The sequence below is a fragment of the Euphorbia lathyris genome, chromosome 1, assembly GCF_963576675.1.
Source record: "Euphorbia lathyris chromosome 1, ddEupLath1.1, whole genome shotgun sequence".
NCBI classification, from domain to species: domain Eukaryota; kingdom Viridiplantae; phylum Streptophyta; class Magnoliopsida; order Malpighiales; family Euphorbiaceae; genus Euphorbia; species Euphorbia lathyris.
The window spans coordinates 114,391,172-114,407,270 of NC_088910.1; the positions used below are offsets into that span (position 1 = coordinate 114,391,172).

At 34.5% G+C, this 16,099-nt stretch overlaps 2 protein-coding genes across 3 annotated transcripts; one reads left to right on the top strand and one right to left on the bottom strand.

The window, feature by feature from the left end:
• Positions 1 to 1,642: 1,642 nt before the first annotated feature.
• Positions 1,643 to 2,199, bottom strand: LOC136210696 (histone H4). Its single transcript, XM_066002070.1, has one exon. The coding sequence runs from the start codon at positions 2,132 to 2,134 to the stop codon at positions 1,823 to 1,825; it is 312 nt and encodes a 103-aa protein (XP_065858142.1). The 5' UTR covers positions 2,135 to 2,199; the 3' UTR covers positions 1,643 to 1,822.
• A 4,759-nt stretch (positions 2,200 to 6,958) lies between these two features.
• LOC136210694 (DEAD-box ATP-dependent RNA helicase 38-like) lies at positions 6,959 to 11,698 on the top strand. Of its 2 annotated transcripts, XM_066002067.1 has the most exons (10): positions 6,959 to 7,129; positions 7,683 to 7,859; positions 8,134 to 8,265; positions 8,485 to 8,778; positions 9,406 to 9,630; positions 9,983 to 10,048; positions 10,138 to 10,542; positions 10,634 to 10,745; positions 10,994 to 11,079; positions 11,445 to 11,698. In XM_066002067.1, the coding sequence occupies exons 2-10, from the start codon at positions 7,686 to 7,688 to the stop codon at positions 11,505 to 11,507; spliced, it is 1,557 nt and encodes a 518-aa protein (XP_065858139.1). In that variant the 5' UTR covers positions 6,959 to 7,129; positions 7,683 to 7,685; the 3' UTR covers positions 11,508 to 11,698. The 2 variants fall into 2 exon arrangements, with proteins under 2 accessions (XP_065858139.1, XP_065858140.1); XM_066002068.1 differs by lacking the exon at positions 9,406 to 9,630.
• The last annotated feature ends 4,401 nt before the right edge of the window (positions 11,699 to 16,099 follow it).

A 16,099-nucleotide genomic window follows, 5' to 3' on the forward strand; every position in this document is an offset into this window, starting at 1 on the left:
AAAACCCGCAAAAACATGAAAATATGAACAAGCGCAACAAAACTCAAAAACGCAAAAAAAAAGAACAAACACTTGAAAAAGCACAAAACATGAACAACGCGAAAAAGTGACAAAACACGAAATATACAAAAACGTGAAAAATACAAAAAAACACAAAAACGTGAAAATATACGAAAAACACGAAAACGCGAAAAATGCTAAAACACAAAAACGTGAAAATACGTGAAAAACGCGATAAACATGAAAATTTGAAAAACATGAAAAAACCGTGAATAACACGAAAAAGTAACAAAATGCGAAAATTAAAAAACACGAAAAAAAGAAAAATGAAAAAACCGAAAAACTAAACGTGAAAACACGTAAAAATAAAGAAAAAATGCAAAAAAAACACAATAACGTTAATAACACGAGAAAAGGTACAAAAAATACCAAAAATGTGAAAATATGAAAAAACATTTTTCGTGTTTTTAACATTAATTTTTTTTCATATCTTCGTGTTTTTCCACTTTTTTCCATGTTTTCAATAATTTTTTTTACTTTTCGTGATTTTTGCATTTTTTTCACTTTTTGTGTTTTTAACAAATTTTCACTCTTTTTTTTTGTGTTTTTTCACATTTTTCTGTTTTCCATATTTTTTCAAGTTTTCGTGTTTTCCATATCTTTTCACGTTTTTTTAACATTTCGTGTTTTCCACATTTCTATTCCATTCTTTGGTATTATGTTCCTTTGGAATAGCAATTCTATTCCATTTCATTCCATTCCACGGACCAAGCGTCACCTTTCATTTTATATGTGTTTTTTGTACTTAATACATGTGAATCTATTTTTTGTGATTTATATATAATTGAAAATAAAAAATTCAGAAAATCTATATTTAGAGGTCAGAAAATATTTTCTAGTGTTGTAGCCAAATACCAGAAAATATTTTCCAATGTTGTTGCCAAACATAGGAAAATATTTTATTTTCCTGCACAATACTCTCTGCATAAAATTTTCCAGAACACAATATTTTTCCTCAAACAAACAGGGCCTAAATTGGAAAGGCTAAATAACAAATCTCATTGCGGTTGTTATATGCTAAATTGCACATTGCAGAATGTCTTAAACACCGTTAGTTAATTTGGTATGTGTTTACTAACGAAATATATCTCAAAATACCATTTTATAAACTTTTATATCACACGAGTACCTATGAAAACAGATATAACCACAAAGTTTTTTTTGTTTGTTTTTTTTTTTCAAAATTAAAATATCAAAGAAACACTAGGCTATGCATCTCTACGATCTACAAAAACACTGATTACAACTTGTTTCCCTTTCATTCGGATATGCAAAATTCAGCATTCTTAAAGTATGATCTAACCATATAATCAAACCTAATCACAGAAACTGAAACCATCATTCGCACTTTTGTGTACCCAATATAGGCTTGAATACTCTTAAATATTAATTTGAGGTCAAAGAAACCTTTAACCCAGTATAAACACTCAACAGAATAAATTAGTAAACAAGTGCGAAAAACTCAGTATGAGAGATTAGATTCTCATTAAGGATATCAGTGTGTCAAACCCTAGCTTCAAAGCTCTTCAATCAAAGTTTCAAAAGCGCAAAATTAATAAATATTTGGGGGAAACTCAGGTAATAATCGACACTGCTAAATCTAAATTCCATTTCATATTCAGATCTGTAACTCCATTTACAACTGAATGATTCAAACCTCATCAGAGGATCATTCATTCTTCAACAATACAGAATCTGAAATCTAATGTCATCTAAATTGAGCAAAGAAATAAAGCAATTATAACAGATTTGAGAGATAAGATCAACCGCCGAAGCCGTAGAGAGTACGACCTTGCCTCTTGAGAGCATAGACAACATCCATGGCTGTAACAGTCTTTCTTCGAGCATGCTCAGTGTAAGTAACAGCATCACGGATCACGTTCTCAAGAAAGATCTTGAGAACACCTCTTGTCTCTTCATAAATTAGACCGCTGATACGCTTCACGCCTCCTCTTCTAGCAAGTCTACGAATTGCAGGCTTAGTGATACCTTGAATGTTATCTCTCAACACTTTCCTGTGCCTCTTGGCTCCTCCCTTTCCCAGCCCTTTCCCTCCCTTTCCTCTTCCTGACATTTTTGCGACTCTTCTTTCTGAATTTAATTTACAAGCTGAAGATAGGAGAAGAACAACTTGCTTTCAGATCTACGCCGGATTGGGCTTTTTATACAGAAGTGGTTTCTCAAATTTGGATTTTTTAAAAAATCAAATTTTGAGCGCTGGAATTGAATCACGCGGCGCCATATCTTTTGTATCCGTCGGATTTAATATTATCGACGGTGTGGAGGCTCGATCCGCGTCACTTGAATTTGCTTTGTTTCAACCGTTGATTTAGATCCTCGATGCTGATTGCCAGCATGTCATATTTACACCCTGCTATTTTTTTATTAAATTCCTGAGTTTTTAATTTGACTTATTTAACGATCAATCAATTATAATTACATTTACATCATGTATCATGTTCTTAATTAACAACACAACAAGTATTTAAACAGCAATTATGATTAACAATATCTGACTTATTTTATCTAAAACTATATTCTTATAGTTTCTTTAAAATTAAACTAAATATTTGAAAAAAATTCAAAAGTTAAAAATACAATTTTAAATGGAAATAAAATAAATAATGAATTTATAATTGATAACAGTTAGAGATGTAAATAGGGTGGGATTCTCCATTTCCGTTGGTGATTTGCACCGGTGGGGACGGGGAATCCCGATACGAATCCCATGAGACGGGTTTGAGGATAGTTTTGTCGTGGTGGGGATGGGGATGGGGAAAGGTATCCCTATTCCATTAATCCCTGATGGAGGATCTCCAACTATTGTCCGAGATAATTGATTTTTTGGATGATTTAAATATATTTTAATGGGCCGACCGAACCAGAGCCCATCCCAAATCTGCCCAATTCGCCTCCTCCTTTTATGACCAACCCTCAACCCCACCCAAACCAAACCCGTTCCATAACTCGTAGTCAACACGTTATACATAAACCCAATCCCAAATACAATCTTCATACCCAAATCTCCAAATCTCTTATTCCCCACAACCCTCTAGCAGCCTTTCGTGATCCGAACTGGAAAATGGCTATGGACGACAAATTCAATGCTCTAATTAAAAATAGGACGTGTAATTTAGTACCGCGTCCACCTGGAGTTAATATTATTCGGTCCCTATAGATTCTTAATCATGAAGAGAATGTTAATGGTGTGTTTGAGAAGCATAAAGTATGTCTTGTAGATGATGGAAAAACTCAATAGGTTGGCATTGATTGTGGGGAGACATTCAGTCAAGTCGTCAAGCCCGCTACCATTCGCACTATTCTTAGCTTGGCTTTGTCCAAGTCATGGACACTCCATCAACTCAATGTGAAAATGTTTTTCTCCATAGGGAACTCAATTAAACTGTTTATATGTATTAACATATGGGTTACCGCGATCCTCAGTTTCCTAATCATATGTGCTTGTTACGCAAATCACTTTATGGTATCAAACAGGCGCCTAAAGCTTAGTACAAACAGTTTGCCGACTATGCTTCATCCATTGGTTTCACAAATAGCAAATGTGACAATTCTTTATTCATATGTAGGTATGACACTCATATTCCTTATCTCTTACTATATGTTAATGATATAATATTATCAGCTTTTTCTGATGGTCTGTGTACACATATCATTAATCTTCTTAGTTCAGAATTTGCTATGAAGGACTTGGGACACCTTCACTTTTTTTTGGGTATTTCAGTCATCATAAAAAGGACGTCTTTTTATCCCAAACGGAAGTATGCTACATACATTATTGAATGTGTAGGAATGTCCAACGGCAAAACGACCGTCACACCAGTTGACACTAAACCCAAGCTCAGTGCGACAAGCAGTTCCTCTCATGTCGATCCCACATTCTATCACAGTCTAGCTGGAGCGCTTCAATACCACACTTTTACCCGTCTCGATATCTCTTATGCAGTTCAACAAATTTGCTTATTTATGCACAATTCTATGGATCATCATATGCAAGCTCTCAAGCGTATCATCCGCTATGTCAAAAGGACTCTCACTTTCGGTTTACACTTATACAAGACCTCTTCATCTTCACTTGTCTCTTACACCGACACAGACTAGGGTGGGTGTCCTGATACACGACGCTTGACTTCCGAATATTGTGTGTTCTTGGGTGATAATCTATTATTTTGGTCTTATAAGCGTCAACCAACCTTGTCATGGTCTAGTGTTGAAGCTGAATATCATGTAGTTGCCAATGTAGTTTATGAAACATGTTGGCTCATGAACCTTCTTTTGGAGCTCCATTGTCCTATTCCGAAAGCAACCATGGTTTATTGCGACAATGTTAGTGCAATATATCTCTCAGGCAACCCGGTGCATCATCAACGCACTAAACACATTGAAATGAATATCCATTTTGTCCATGAAAAGGTGGCCAAAAGTCATGTAGAGGTTCTTCATCATGTTCTTTCTCGTTATCAAATAATCGACATCTTCACCAAAGGCCTTCCATTGGTACTCTTTGAAGACTTCTACAACAATCTCAACATCCCTCCTCCTGCTGCTTCCGAATGAGGGGGTGTATTGGAAAATATATTATATTTATTGTTTTCATATTGTAGTTATTGTGAATGGAATAAATTAGAAATGTTACAATTCTTAGTCAAATAGAGAGCTAGATGAATTAGGAATGTTACAATTCTTAGTCAAATAGAGAGTTAGATGTTAGACATTGATTATGTGAATATTTTTGTATAAAAACCCTATTTGGGAAAAGAATGGATCAAGAAAACAAATTCTATCAGCTTTCATTCCTCTCGAATTGCTCAGAAAATGGACACGTTAAACAAGTCAATGATGGAACAATCAGACAGAAACGAAGGTCGAAACGAGCACAGATTAGATTTAAGATTTGATTCCCATGTCTTGGACTTAGTCAAATACGTGTGAATTGACAATTGGTAGCAATGAAATTGTCAATTGACAATTTCAATATTTTCTCTGCACAAACCTACCAATTTGTCTTCTATTACTAGTTTTGTATTTTTTTACTTCCATTTTTATTCATATAGTTAGCATGTCTTTTGTTTTGTTTTGTGAGGACAAATAATATCCAACAAACTTTAGTTTTATAACTGACCACATAGCCGATCTGTCTTGGCCTGCTTAGAAAACTATTTCATTTAATGACGTGGCATCTGACTCATCCGTGGCTGATGAGCCATGATGCATATAGCCGATTGAACATGCCTAAAAACCTCTAAAGTTACAAAAGATTCGGATTTCGGTCCGTGATCCCGTACGACGCAACGCAAGGTCCACCTACAACATGCTGAGCGAGGCAACTTAATTTCATCACTAGGATCGGAAAAGTCCGTACTCACACCTAGCCGCATGGGGGTTTCCATTATTGAGTAACGTTCCATGGAAGTCTTTAATGGATCCGAAGACCCATATTTCTACACGTGGTGTCAGATTTGAGGATCTCTAAAGTTTCACGTGTTTTGATTCATTTCATAGATATCATATATATATAATAAAAAATTAATCGAGTTGTTCGTGAGCTTTCGATCCGAATTTAACGAATATCAGGCTAATTGGTACTCATACCCATCCCGAACTCGAGTCTTATCAAGACGAGCTTTGACCGAGTTTTGTACAAACAGAATTCGAATAGTTTTCAAACTACAATGGTTCATTAACACCACTAGACGTGGCTGAGCTTCTGGCTCTTGCGAATCTATGGATGGAAAATAGTCTAAACACCGAATAAACAATAAATACAATCTTTGATAATGCAGGTATGATTGCTTATCAAAGTAATCCAGAAAAAAAAAGACATTTTCTGGAAGTATGATAACAAAGGAAATAGAAATTAAGTTCATAACTTTGCAGGTTCATATGCCAGTAAACCAGTGATATGATAATAATTATTTTCTGGAAACTTAAGCTGGAATCTTCACGAAGATTGAAAATTAATTCTCTTTTAAGTTTTAATCAAGAGTAGATCTCTTCCGCCTCCTTCCCACCTCCTCCGCCTTCTGCCTTTTCTTTTTCCTCACCCTTCTTGAACTGCCATCTCTTCTCGTCTGCCTTTTCTTCCGCTGCTATCTCGTTGAGGAGGAAGAAAGAAGCTTGTCTTCCTTCTTCCTCCTCCCATTTATATTTTAGTTTTCGTTTTTAGCATTAGATTTAGGTTTTGTTGTTAGTTTGAAGTCTATCTACCTTATTGAACTTCTTTTTCCGTCAGATCTACTCTCGTGAGCTATATTTCTTCTTTTATTCTTTTTTCGGTCTTAGCAAGAGTGGAAAATGTTTATCTTGTCCGTAGATCTATAGATCTGCGTGGATGCACAAATAGAAAGGACTCAGATCCGAACGTCCGGAAGAGCCTAAAGGATGGAGTATGGATTACAACGGTTTTTCAACGGGATTTGAATTACGAGAAGGATATGACTTCTATGTTTGTTGTATTTGTATCTTTTGTGGTTTTTAATGCTCTTTGTAGTCTGTTATTGCTCCTTGTAGTCTATGTATTACTCTTTGTAGTCTTTTCTTCCCTTTGTGAGTTTTTACCTGTATGAGATGAAGGTTTTATTCTTTTTTGTATTTGTATTATTAAGTTAACGAAATGATACTGACATTTTATAAAAAAAAAAAAAAAAAAGTTTTAATCAAGAGTAGCTCAATAATACATGTCAGTTTCCTGTCAAAAAATAATACTCCTCGATAAGCGTATACGGAATCAACATTCTGACTTTTATCCAATCATTCAGCTCCGTAGCCAAATGAACGGTGTCGTTTCACTAAAATGCAACGGCGCCGTTTCATTTAATAAAACAGAAAAAATAAATAAAAAATAAAAAAGATGTTACCTCTCTAAACCCGTTTCCCTCCCTTTCCTCTGCGATTTCTCTGTACTGCAATTGAGAAAACGCAGACAGGCGACAGCAATAATACCTCTCTTCAACCGCTCTACCGGCTTCTCCTCACAGCCGCCGTTGCTTCCCGTCGCTCAGAAGTAGACTATAGTCACTTACATTACACTCCCCTACTTTTAAATCCCTAGGTTAGTTTCTAAGTTTCTAACTCTTTCTTTTAATTTTGTCTTTCATGATTGATTTGGTTTATTGGGATATGCCTGAGCATGGTTAGCTATTCTTTTTTGTTCATTAAGTAAGCTTCCTTGTCATTGAGTGGGATTTTACCAGATATGTAGTCATCGTGTTTGTCAGTGGTCTCTTGGAGAATTAAGTACCAGCAAATTTGGAGATATAATTTTTACTGAATCTCATTTTTCTCTTCATTTTTAATACCAAAATTTATACTGGAGTCTTCTATAAAAAACATATCTAGTATATATCTGGCTTCATGCCTTTAAAAATTGCAATTGGTGAGGTGAATGCCAAAATTTACAGCACTATGTGTTTAAAACAATAATCTGGAAGCTGTTGTCTTTGACTACTTGGTGCAGTTACCATATATATTACTTTGCTTATCAATAATTTGATAGTCCATGCTTTGTTTGGCTTGACATGCTTCACTTGCTTATAAGTTATACCTATAACAATCTTCTTTTCAATTTGATTAATAAGTATTTTTCTCCACTCTCCCAATCATAGGAAATGGAGGTGGGGAATATGTTGAGATTAAAGGAAGGATTTGAATATAAAAGTTTGGCAAGACGGCAAGATACAAAATTGGAGAAACTCATTGCTGAACATGAACTCTTGAAGAAGGTTGCTCAAGAGGAAATCAATAATCTTCAAAGACAGCTAGCTCAGTCAAAGAATTCAGAGGTATGTTATCGCGGAGAATTAGATAGAAACAGAGGATATTGAGAGACAAATAGAAGAAGAGCGAAGGACATAGCCATATAAATTGAAGTAGAGAGTTAAAGCATGTCTAATATACATGCTAGGTATACTTACAATTCACTGATCAGTCGATAACTATGCTATTTAACAAAATTACAACTACTAACTCCTCTATTTACTTTGAGTACTGCTGAGTCACAACATCTCTTTTCCATTTTTGATCTGGTTTGATATCTCATAAGCACTTTTCGTGTAGGCTGTAAGAAACACTGAGATTATAAACCTTCGCAAGATGCTTGAACATGAGGTATGTCAGAAAGAAACGCTCGAAAGGGAAATATCAATTCTACAAATTCAGCCGTTACAAACAAATTTAGATGCTGATGAGGTATGCTCCTCACAAAATTATAAGTTGTGGCACACAGAGATTTTTAGCTACATACTATAGTCGCCTGAAAAAAATAGTTAATGAAGCTAATAATATTTTTTTAGCATAAGTACCAAATATGTCTCTAAGGGTTTTTAAAAAGTGAAAATATATCCTAATGTATGAAAAAGTTTAATATTAGGATGTCTATTGGTCCTATTAATTTGTTATGTGATTCAGGTTACATCCGGTGATACACCGTATAGCTCTGCAGCTACTTTTGAAGATTTGAACTTATCACTTGAGTTGTTGAAAGGGTTGTATGTGGAAATGAAATTTCAGAAGCCTAGCAAAATTCAAGCTATTAGTCTTCCAATGATACTCACTCCTCCGTATAAAGATTTGATAGCTCAAGCACATAATGGCTCTGGTAAGGCCACTTGTTTTGTGCTTGGCATGTTAAGTCGTGTCGATCCAAATTTGAAGAGAACTCAAGCGCTTTGCATTTGCCCTACACGAGAGCTGACCATTCAGGTTAGGCTTCTTTCTTGTAGCTCTTATTGTTGTTACTTCATTTGTCTTGTGAAGTGCCCTGTTTGTTTGATTGAGAAGAAAACAGTTAAATGAGGATACATTTTTGGCATGATTTGTTTAAAAGTGCAACACAATTTCGTTAACTATTTATTTGAGGATTGATGTTTATTTTTATGGTAAAAATTAGTTCTTTTTAAAAATAAAATAATAAGTTTGTGAATTCTTGCTGTAGAAAGCAAGATCGTTTTGAAAGGTACAGTTTTAAGGTTTAATTTTAATCCTCAGAAATCCCAAATTATTCAGTCGGTCGATGAGTGAGTTGATTGGTTTAATATTTAAGTCATATCAATCAGATTTCTTTACAAGTATTTGATAAAGAAAATACTTTACTTGTTGGAGAACATACTTGTCGGAGAACATACTTTACCTCACTCTTTCCTATCAGAAAATAAGAATTTCATTTTGAAAACTATGGTCTTTTTATGGGTATTTGATAAACTGAGCAACTCTTTGAATTCTCATTATGGGGTAATGGTTAAGCAGAAATGATGCAATCCTTTATTGCATTTTCGATTTAACCAAAAAAGAAAGTCATTACTTGGCTCAATTATTTTAACATTTTAACAGAATCTCGATGTTCTTCGAAAGATGGGAAAGTATACTGGAATCACTTCAGAGAGTGCTCTTCCAATGGAGAGTGGAGATGCCCGGTCTAAAATCCGGGCACCTATATTTGCACAAATAGTTATCGGCACTCCTGGTACCATAAAGAGATTGATGTCACTGAAGAAATTGAGTGTTACTGAGATGAAGGTTCTTGTTTTTGATGAGGCTGATCACATGCTTGCCAAGGTACCCATTGGAGTGGTGTTTGTTTGTATCTTTCAGTTATAACATTTTCAATTTACTGTCAACTGGTACTTTTCAACTGGCATTAGCATGTATGATGGAAATTCTCATTGATATGATGCACTTGGAATTTTTAAGTACAGAAATTATTGACACGCTTTCTGATTTTAAGCGATTAAATTTAGCTGTCTGGTAATCCAATTTGAAATCAAAGATTTTTTACCTGAATGTTCTGATTCTGAGGAGAAAATGTCTCATCTGTTTTTTCACTATATGTTGTGTGCATGAACTTTACAATATCTGTAATTAATATGATTCTTTTCCTTTATTGCTAATAAAAATTGAAATGACGCAGGATGGTTTTCAAGATGATTCACTGAAGATAATGAAGGACATTGAGAGAGGCAATGCTCGATGCCAGGTTTGCCATACACTTGGAATTACTATTTATATTTCCTTCATTTAGAGAACAATTGTTTGGGTTGTTATTTCTATTTCATTTCTTCTCAGGTTCTTTTGTTCTCTGCAACATTTGATGAGACTGTCAAAAAATTTGTAGCTAGGACTGTGAAGAATGATCACAATCAACTTTTTGTAAAGAAAGAAGAGCTATCATTAAATTCAGTGAAGCAGTACAAGGTCACCTGTTTGGATGAGGTAGCCAAGATTTTAGTGGTGAAAGAAAAAATACTTGAATTTGGCCAGAAGATGGGGCAGGCAATTATATTTGTGAACTCAAAACGTTCTGCTGCCATGTTACACGAAACGTTAACTGTAATTGGTTACGAAGTTACCACCATTCACGGTGCTCTCAATACTGAGGATCGAGACAAGATAGTCAAAGAATTTAAAGATGGTTTAACTCAAGTTCTTATTTCAACTGATCTTCTTGCCCGAGGGTTCGACCAACAACAGGTGACGTGATTCCTTTATCTAACTCATAATACTCTTATCACTACCGACTCTGCTGCAATCGCCTTGACTATACTTATTGATTATTACGCAGGTTAATGTGGTAGTTAATTATGATCTTCCTGTCAAGTTTGAGAATCCATCAGAGCCTAATTATGAAGTGTACTTGCATAGAATTGGTAGAGCTGGGCGTTTTGGCCGCAAAGGTAAATTTCATTGTTTTGTTTTACTTGTCATGAAAAAGTTTGGTTGTTGGGAAGTAAAGAGTTAACTTTATTAGCTTCTGTTAAGAAACGTCAAAGCAACATCCTACCACTCCGGTAGCTGTTCATAAATTTGACAGATAATCCGGTTATCAGTGTACTATCAAAAACAATTTTCTTCACATGTGACATGCTATATTCATTGTATTAACTGTGAAATTGATTCCTATCACTCCGATACAATTTTGCAGGAGCTGTCTTTAGCTTTGTGATGGATTATAGTGACCAAATGATCATGGACAAAATTGACCAGTATTTCGGGATGAAAACTATAGAGGTAAATTCATTAATTTGATTCTACATTAATTGTATATCTTAGTCTGCATGAAATATCCTAGATTGACTTATATAATGGAATGGAGGAAGTATTTGTTAAAAATATAGGCACAGAAACGTGTAAACAATATAGGGGTATGATTATAAATCTTAAACATATTTGTAGTGTATATATAGCCTTTACCATATATATATATACACACACACACACACCGAAAGGTGAAGTTTCAGTTTCCAAGAGTTCCGGAGTATCCAACATAGGTTTTTATGCTTCCAGTTTCTACCTTCTTGCTTCTTAAAATATGCATGGCGGTTTTCTATATATAGCAGGGCACAATCTAAATTTTATTGCCTATGGAAATGCAGGTGCCACCCTCCAACAGTGAGGAAGATTTTAAGGTAGCCATGAAAGCAGCTGGCCTTATGTAATCAGAAACTGGTTTGTCATTTATTTATGTGGAGATATATCTTTTTTGAACAAATTCAATATCTCCATTTGTATATATCATGACGACTTGTAGCTATAGGATCTCTTGTAGGGTGCATTCATTCTACCTTTATTTATCAATTTATTTAAAGCATGTTTATATTAGTTACATTTTACCGCAATTCAATTGACAAAGGTCATATTTTAAGTAAAAGGAGATATGTTAGCTTAAACGAGTTTAAGGGAAATGGAATAAACATCTCACCAAAAATTGTTGGTTCAATCATACAATTTTTGATAGCTAAGTGTTTGCACGTGAATAAATATAGAATAAATATTGTGACCAAGAAGCTAATGAAATACAAGCAATCTGGTTTAAAAATTAATTTAGATGTCGCTTTCAAAAAATGAAAAACATGGAGAATAATTGCAATTTTTAATATCTTTCCTGTATGCAATTATCTATAACTAAATTAAGTTTCATAATGAATTTATTTCAGAAATAGCTAAAATAAATTAAGATTAAGTATAAAAATTCTATATACAAAGTATTAGGTGAATATAAAAATTCTACTTTTCCATTTCAAACTCTATTTTATAGTTGTTAGAGTAAATCTTTTTCCAATCCATTACTTTATTTTAAACTTGTAAGAAAAAATGAAGTTTATGTAAAATGCTATATTTATATTTAGTGGTTATAATTATGTAACTATTTTATTCTGTGCAACTGATTTTTTTTTAAAAAAAATTATTTCAAAAATATCATTTCTATGTTGTTAGAATTATTCGGGTAATAGCCGAATAATTATCCGTTCGAAATGGAATTGGACCAAGCCCATCTAAAAAATGGAGGATTAGAGTTAATGTTTTTAACCTAAAAAGAGGTTATATATAGTTTATAGATTTAGGATGTCTTCTATGCTTACTTTGTTTTTTACAAAGTAAGCTTTACTTTGTTTTTTCTACCATTAGATGAGTTTACTTTGTCAAAGTTCATCACCATCTAATGGTGGAAAAAACAAAGTAAGGTTTACTTTGTCAAAAACAAAATAAGCGTATTTGTATTCGATTTATTTGTTTAATAATCATTTCATTGGTATAAGAGTCATAGATCTCGTGTTTTGTCAGTTTTGATCCGTGAATACGAAGAAAAACATAATTTTTTCATGGTAGGATTAATGTTTGTGTCAATGTTTTTAATTGGGCACGCATACATGTTTTTTAGACTGTTTTTGGTGAAAAACGGCACCGAAATCGCATAAAACTATATAGATTTGCGATCTGATTCGGAATAATGCAAATTTCAGCCTTAACCGAGAGTTTGTGTGCCTCAAACCCTAATTTATGTTCGTCATATGGACAAACTGACTTAACCATCATGACCAGAGACCCTGAAAACTCTAGATCAGACCAAGTTTAGAGGGCTAACCACGACGCCCTAGCTAACCACGACGCCATAAGTGGTCGTTAGTGGCCAACCACAGCATGCCACGTGAAGTGTGTGGACCCCACACACCAAGCGCGTCTATGGCACGTGGGGAAGCTTCTCGAGACCGTTTTCCACCCAATTTTTTCTAGTATGTATTTTAAAAAAAAAATCAATTTTGTGGTGTATTTGTATTAATTTTTGGACAATCAAAATACTTTGTTTTGATTTATTTAGTCTTCTAAAATCATTTAAAAGTAACAGAAAATGTTTTTTTTTCCCAAAAATTATAGATTTTTTTTTTTGGAAATTCTGTTAATGAGAAATAATTTTTTGGGAGCATTTTTTATTTAATCGAAATGCGTTTTGATTAATAAAGAAATTTTTGTATATGTACATTAACTCTTTTTTCATTACTTTTTTTTCATAGTAATGGCTTTCACCAAATACACTATTGTGGTTTCTCGGACTCCTGCTCATTCACTAAGTTGTGAAGGTTGTAGAAGGAGATAAGGAGGTGCAGGATGATTATGCACCGATGTCGTGGAAAAGAGTCTATGCACTAGTCAAATTTTAGGATTATGGTAAAAATTAGGATATTGATATGAGTCTAACAAGACTAATCGAGCTTAATTCGCATGTCGCGTTAGTTTGTTAATGTACATTTAGAGGTCCCGAGACCTAGGGATTCCACTTCGGGATTGTATGCGTTCGAAACAATCCGAATTTGCATGAATATGTGTTCATGATCGTGTTCCTATGATTTGTACCGCACTTACTTGTGAAGAGCTAATAACTCTAGCAAAGCATTTGGCGATAATTGACATAGACTTAGATAGAACTCTTCCATCACATTCACAATAGATTTTAGAAGAGGGAAATTCATGTCGTATGACAAATGCTGACAATAAACCCCAGGAAAGTCCTCATCACCCTTCTGAATTCCATCATTGATGTGTTGACCAAGATTAGGAAGATGTCTCTCCAGATCCTCAAGGAAACGAAATTAAACGGGTATATTCGCCAATGGGAAGCCGTAAGGCTTGAACCTTGATCAAAGGCATTGAGATTTTGTTTATTTTCAACAGCTACTTTCATGACCTCGTCGGATCCTTATTTATTCTATTTTCGAGGAGGCATGTTCTCGATTTCACCAGAACAAGATGAGGTAGTTGCTTCTAAGGTTGAGGGTTTATGGGAGTTTCTGCTTCAACACTTCCATACAATAAAAATGAAAAATGGGAGAGAAAGAAAACTTACACTTGTTGGAAAGGATAGTTGAAGATCAGAACCTAGAAATAACTGGAAAAAGCCTCAAAAGGAAACCCATTGCCAAAAAAACCTTTTTATAAGGGTTCATAAAAAAACAGGTGAAAGGTCGCCATCAATAAAAGGATTGTTAGTGTCGACGCTCCTTGGAAATCACGGGCCTTTCTTCCTACTTCTACATAGGATAAAGCACTCAAATACACGTTTCGAGCGTTCAAAGGAATTGAATGACGATTATAATGATGCATATTAAAGAGAAACTACACGTCTACCCAAAGCGAGGACATCCCAATCCACACACTTTGAAAAGTTACAGATCATCTGCAACACAACACTCTATTCACCACCTTGAAAAACCAAATGACTATGAAATGACGCGCCATTCTCCGAGCATACCAGCCCTATAAACCTCCGAAGGACGAAGCCCTAAATATATTTGAGAGTCAAAAGGAGGTACATTTGATATCATGCGTAATAATATCATTATACACATGTCCCCATCCGTGGTTATTAGAAATGCCCATAATAATAGGGACCATCAGATTAATGTAAATATGAACGTCCTTCCTTAAACACACGGAACAATGGGATTGTTGAAACCCAATGTGATAAAGTTTTGATTATGACAAAAATTACAACTAAGGAATTATATCCCTCTAGCAATTAAAATTCAGATTTAAGATAATGACCTTATGTGCTAATAATTCTATTTAAGTGATAAATATTGTATAACGTATTAGTGGCTAATTCTATATTAAAAAGGCCTTAAAAGAAATTAAATACCCAACCAAAAAGCCCAAAACCATAACTAGAAGCCCATGTGCAAAGTCAGATAGAAGACTTTCCCATTCTGGATAAAATACGAAGACAAAAGACTCTATCAGAAACTCATCTCTCTCAATCATCACCAGAAAAGAAACGACCAGCCTGCAGTCTGCGGAATCAGAATTCAGAAGAAGATCATTGGAGAAGCTTTCAACGGTCAACGATATTCTGAACAGAAAACAACTAGCTTCCTTAAGTGGCAATATGGGCAGAGAAATCTGAAGCTCTAGAGAAGAACATAAGTTGTTCCTTCACAACAGTCTCTTTCTGATTCAAACGACTAGTTTGAAAGCTCCACTTATAAAAGCCAAGTTTAATCTCAAGTTTCACAACTGAACATCGAGCATAAACGAGATACATTACAAAAGTGAAAAATAGAGCAAAGAGCAAAAACACAAAGCAAGTTCATATATGTGTAATCGATTAGAGAAAGATTAGTTCAAATACATTTCTCATCTGAAATTGTAATCTTCTCGATTGGAAAATCAATAGCATTTTTTTTGCTTCGGTTATAAGCATCAAAGAGTGATTAGTTGAGTTTTGTATTAAAGGAAGATACTTTACTTAAACTTATACTGTATTGTAAAAAAATTGCTCTCTACCTCTGAAAGGGCTCAATATTAGATTAAAACTCAGAAGAATGTATTTTGAGGACTTCTACCAGTATAAATCTACTAAGTAACTTCTTTCCCTACCATTGCCTTTATTTCTACTGAATATTGCATGCTCTTATATTTATCTCACATTAATACTATGAACATTCTGTGCATAATTGAAACACCATCTGTCTTATGTTCTTCATGGCCTCTGTTAAGAGTTGCCCTCTGAGTGGGATTATCGGAAGCAAAAGCAAAAGCAATCTCAGTAAACTGAAGTGCTGAAAAGGCCAGTAAGCTGAAGTTGCCTCCGACTCTAAGAATTGCCATCTGTGTTCATTGGCTTGAGTAAGAAAAGTTTTTAAAGGTGTAAATTACTCAATAGTTCTAATCATGCCCCCTTTAGAACTAATCCGCCTCATTAAGGACCAACAGGGATAACATCCGAATCCAACTTGTACTGTTCATGACTTGTCCG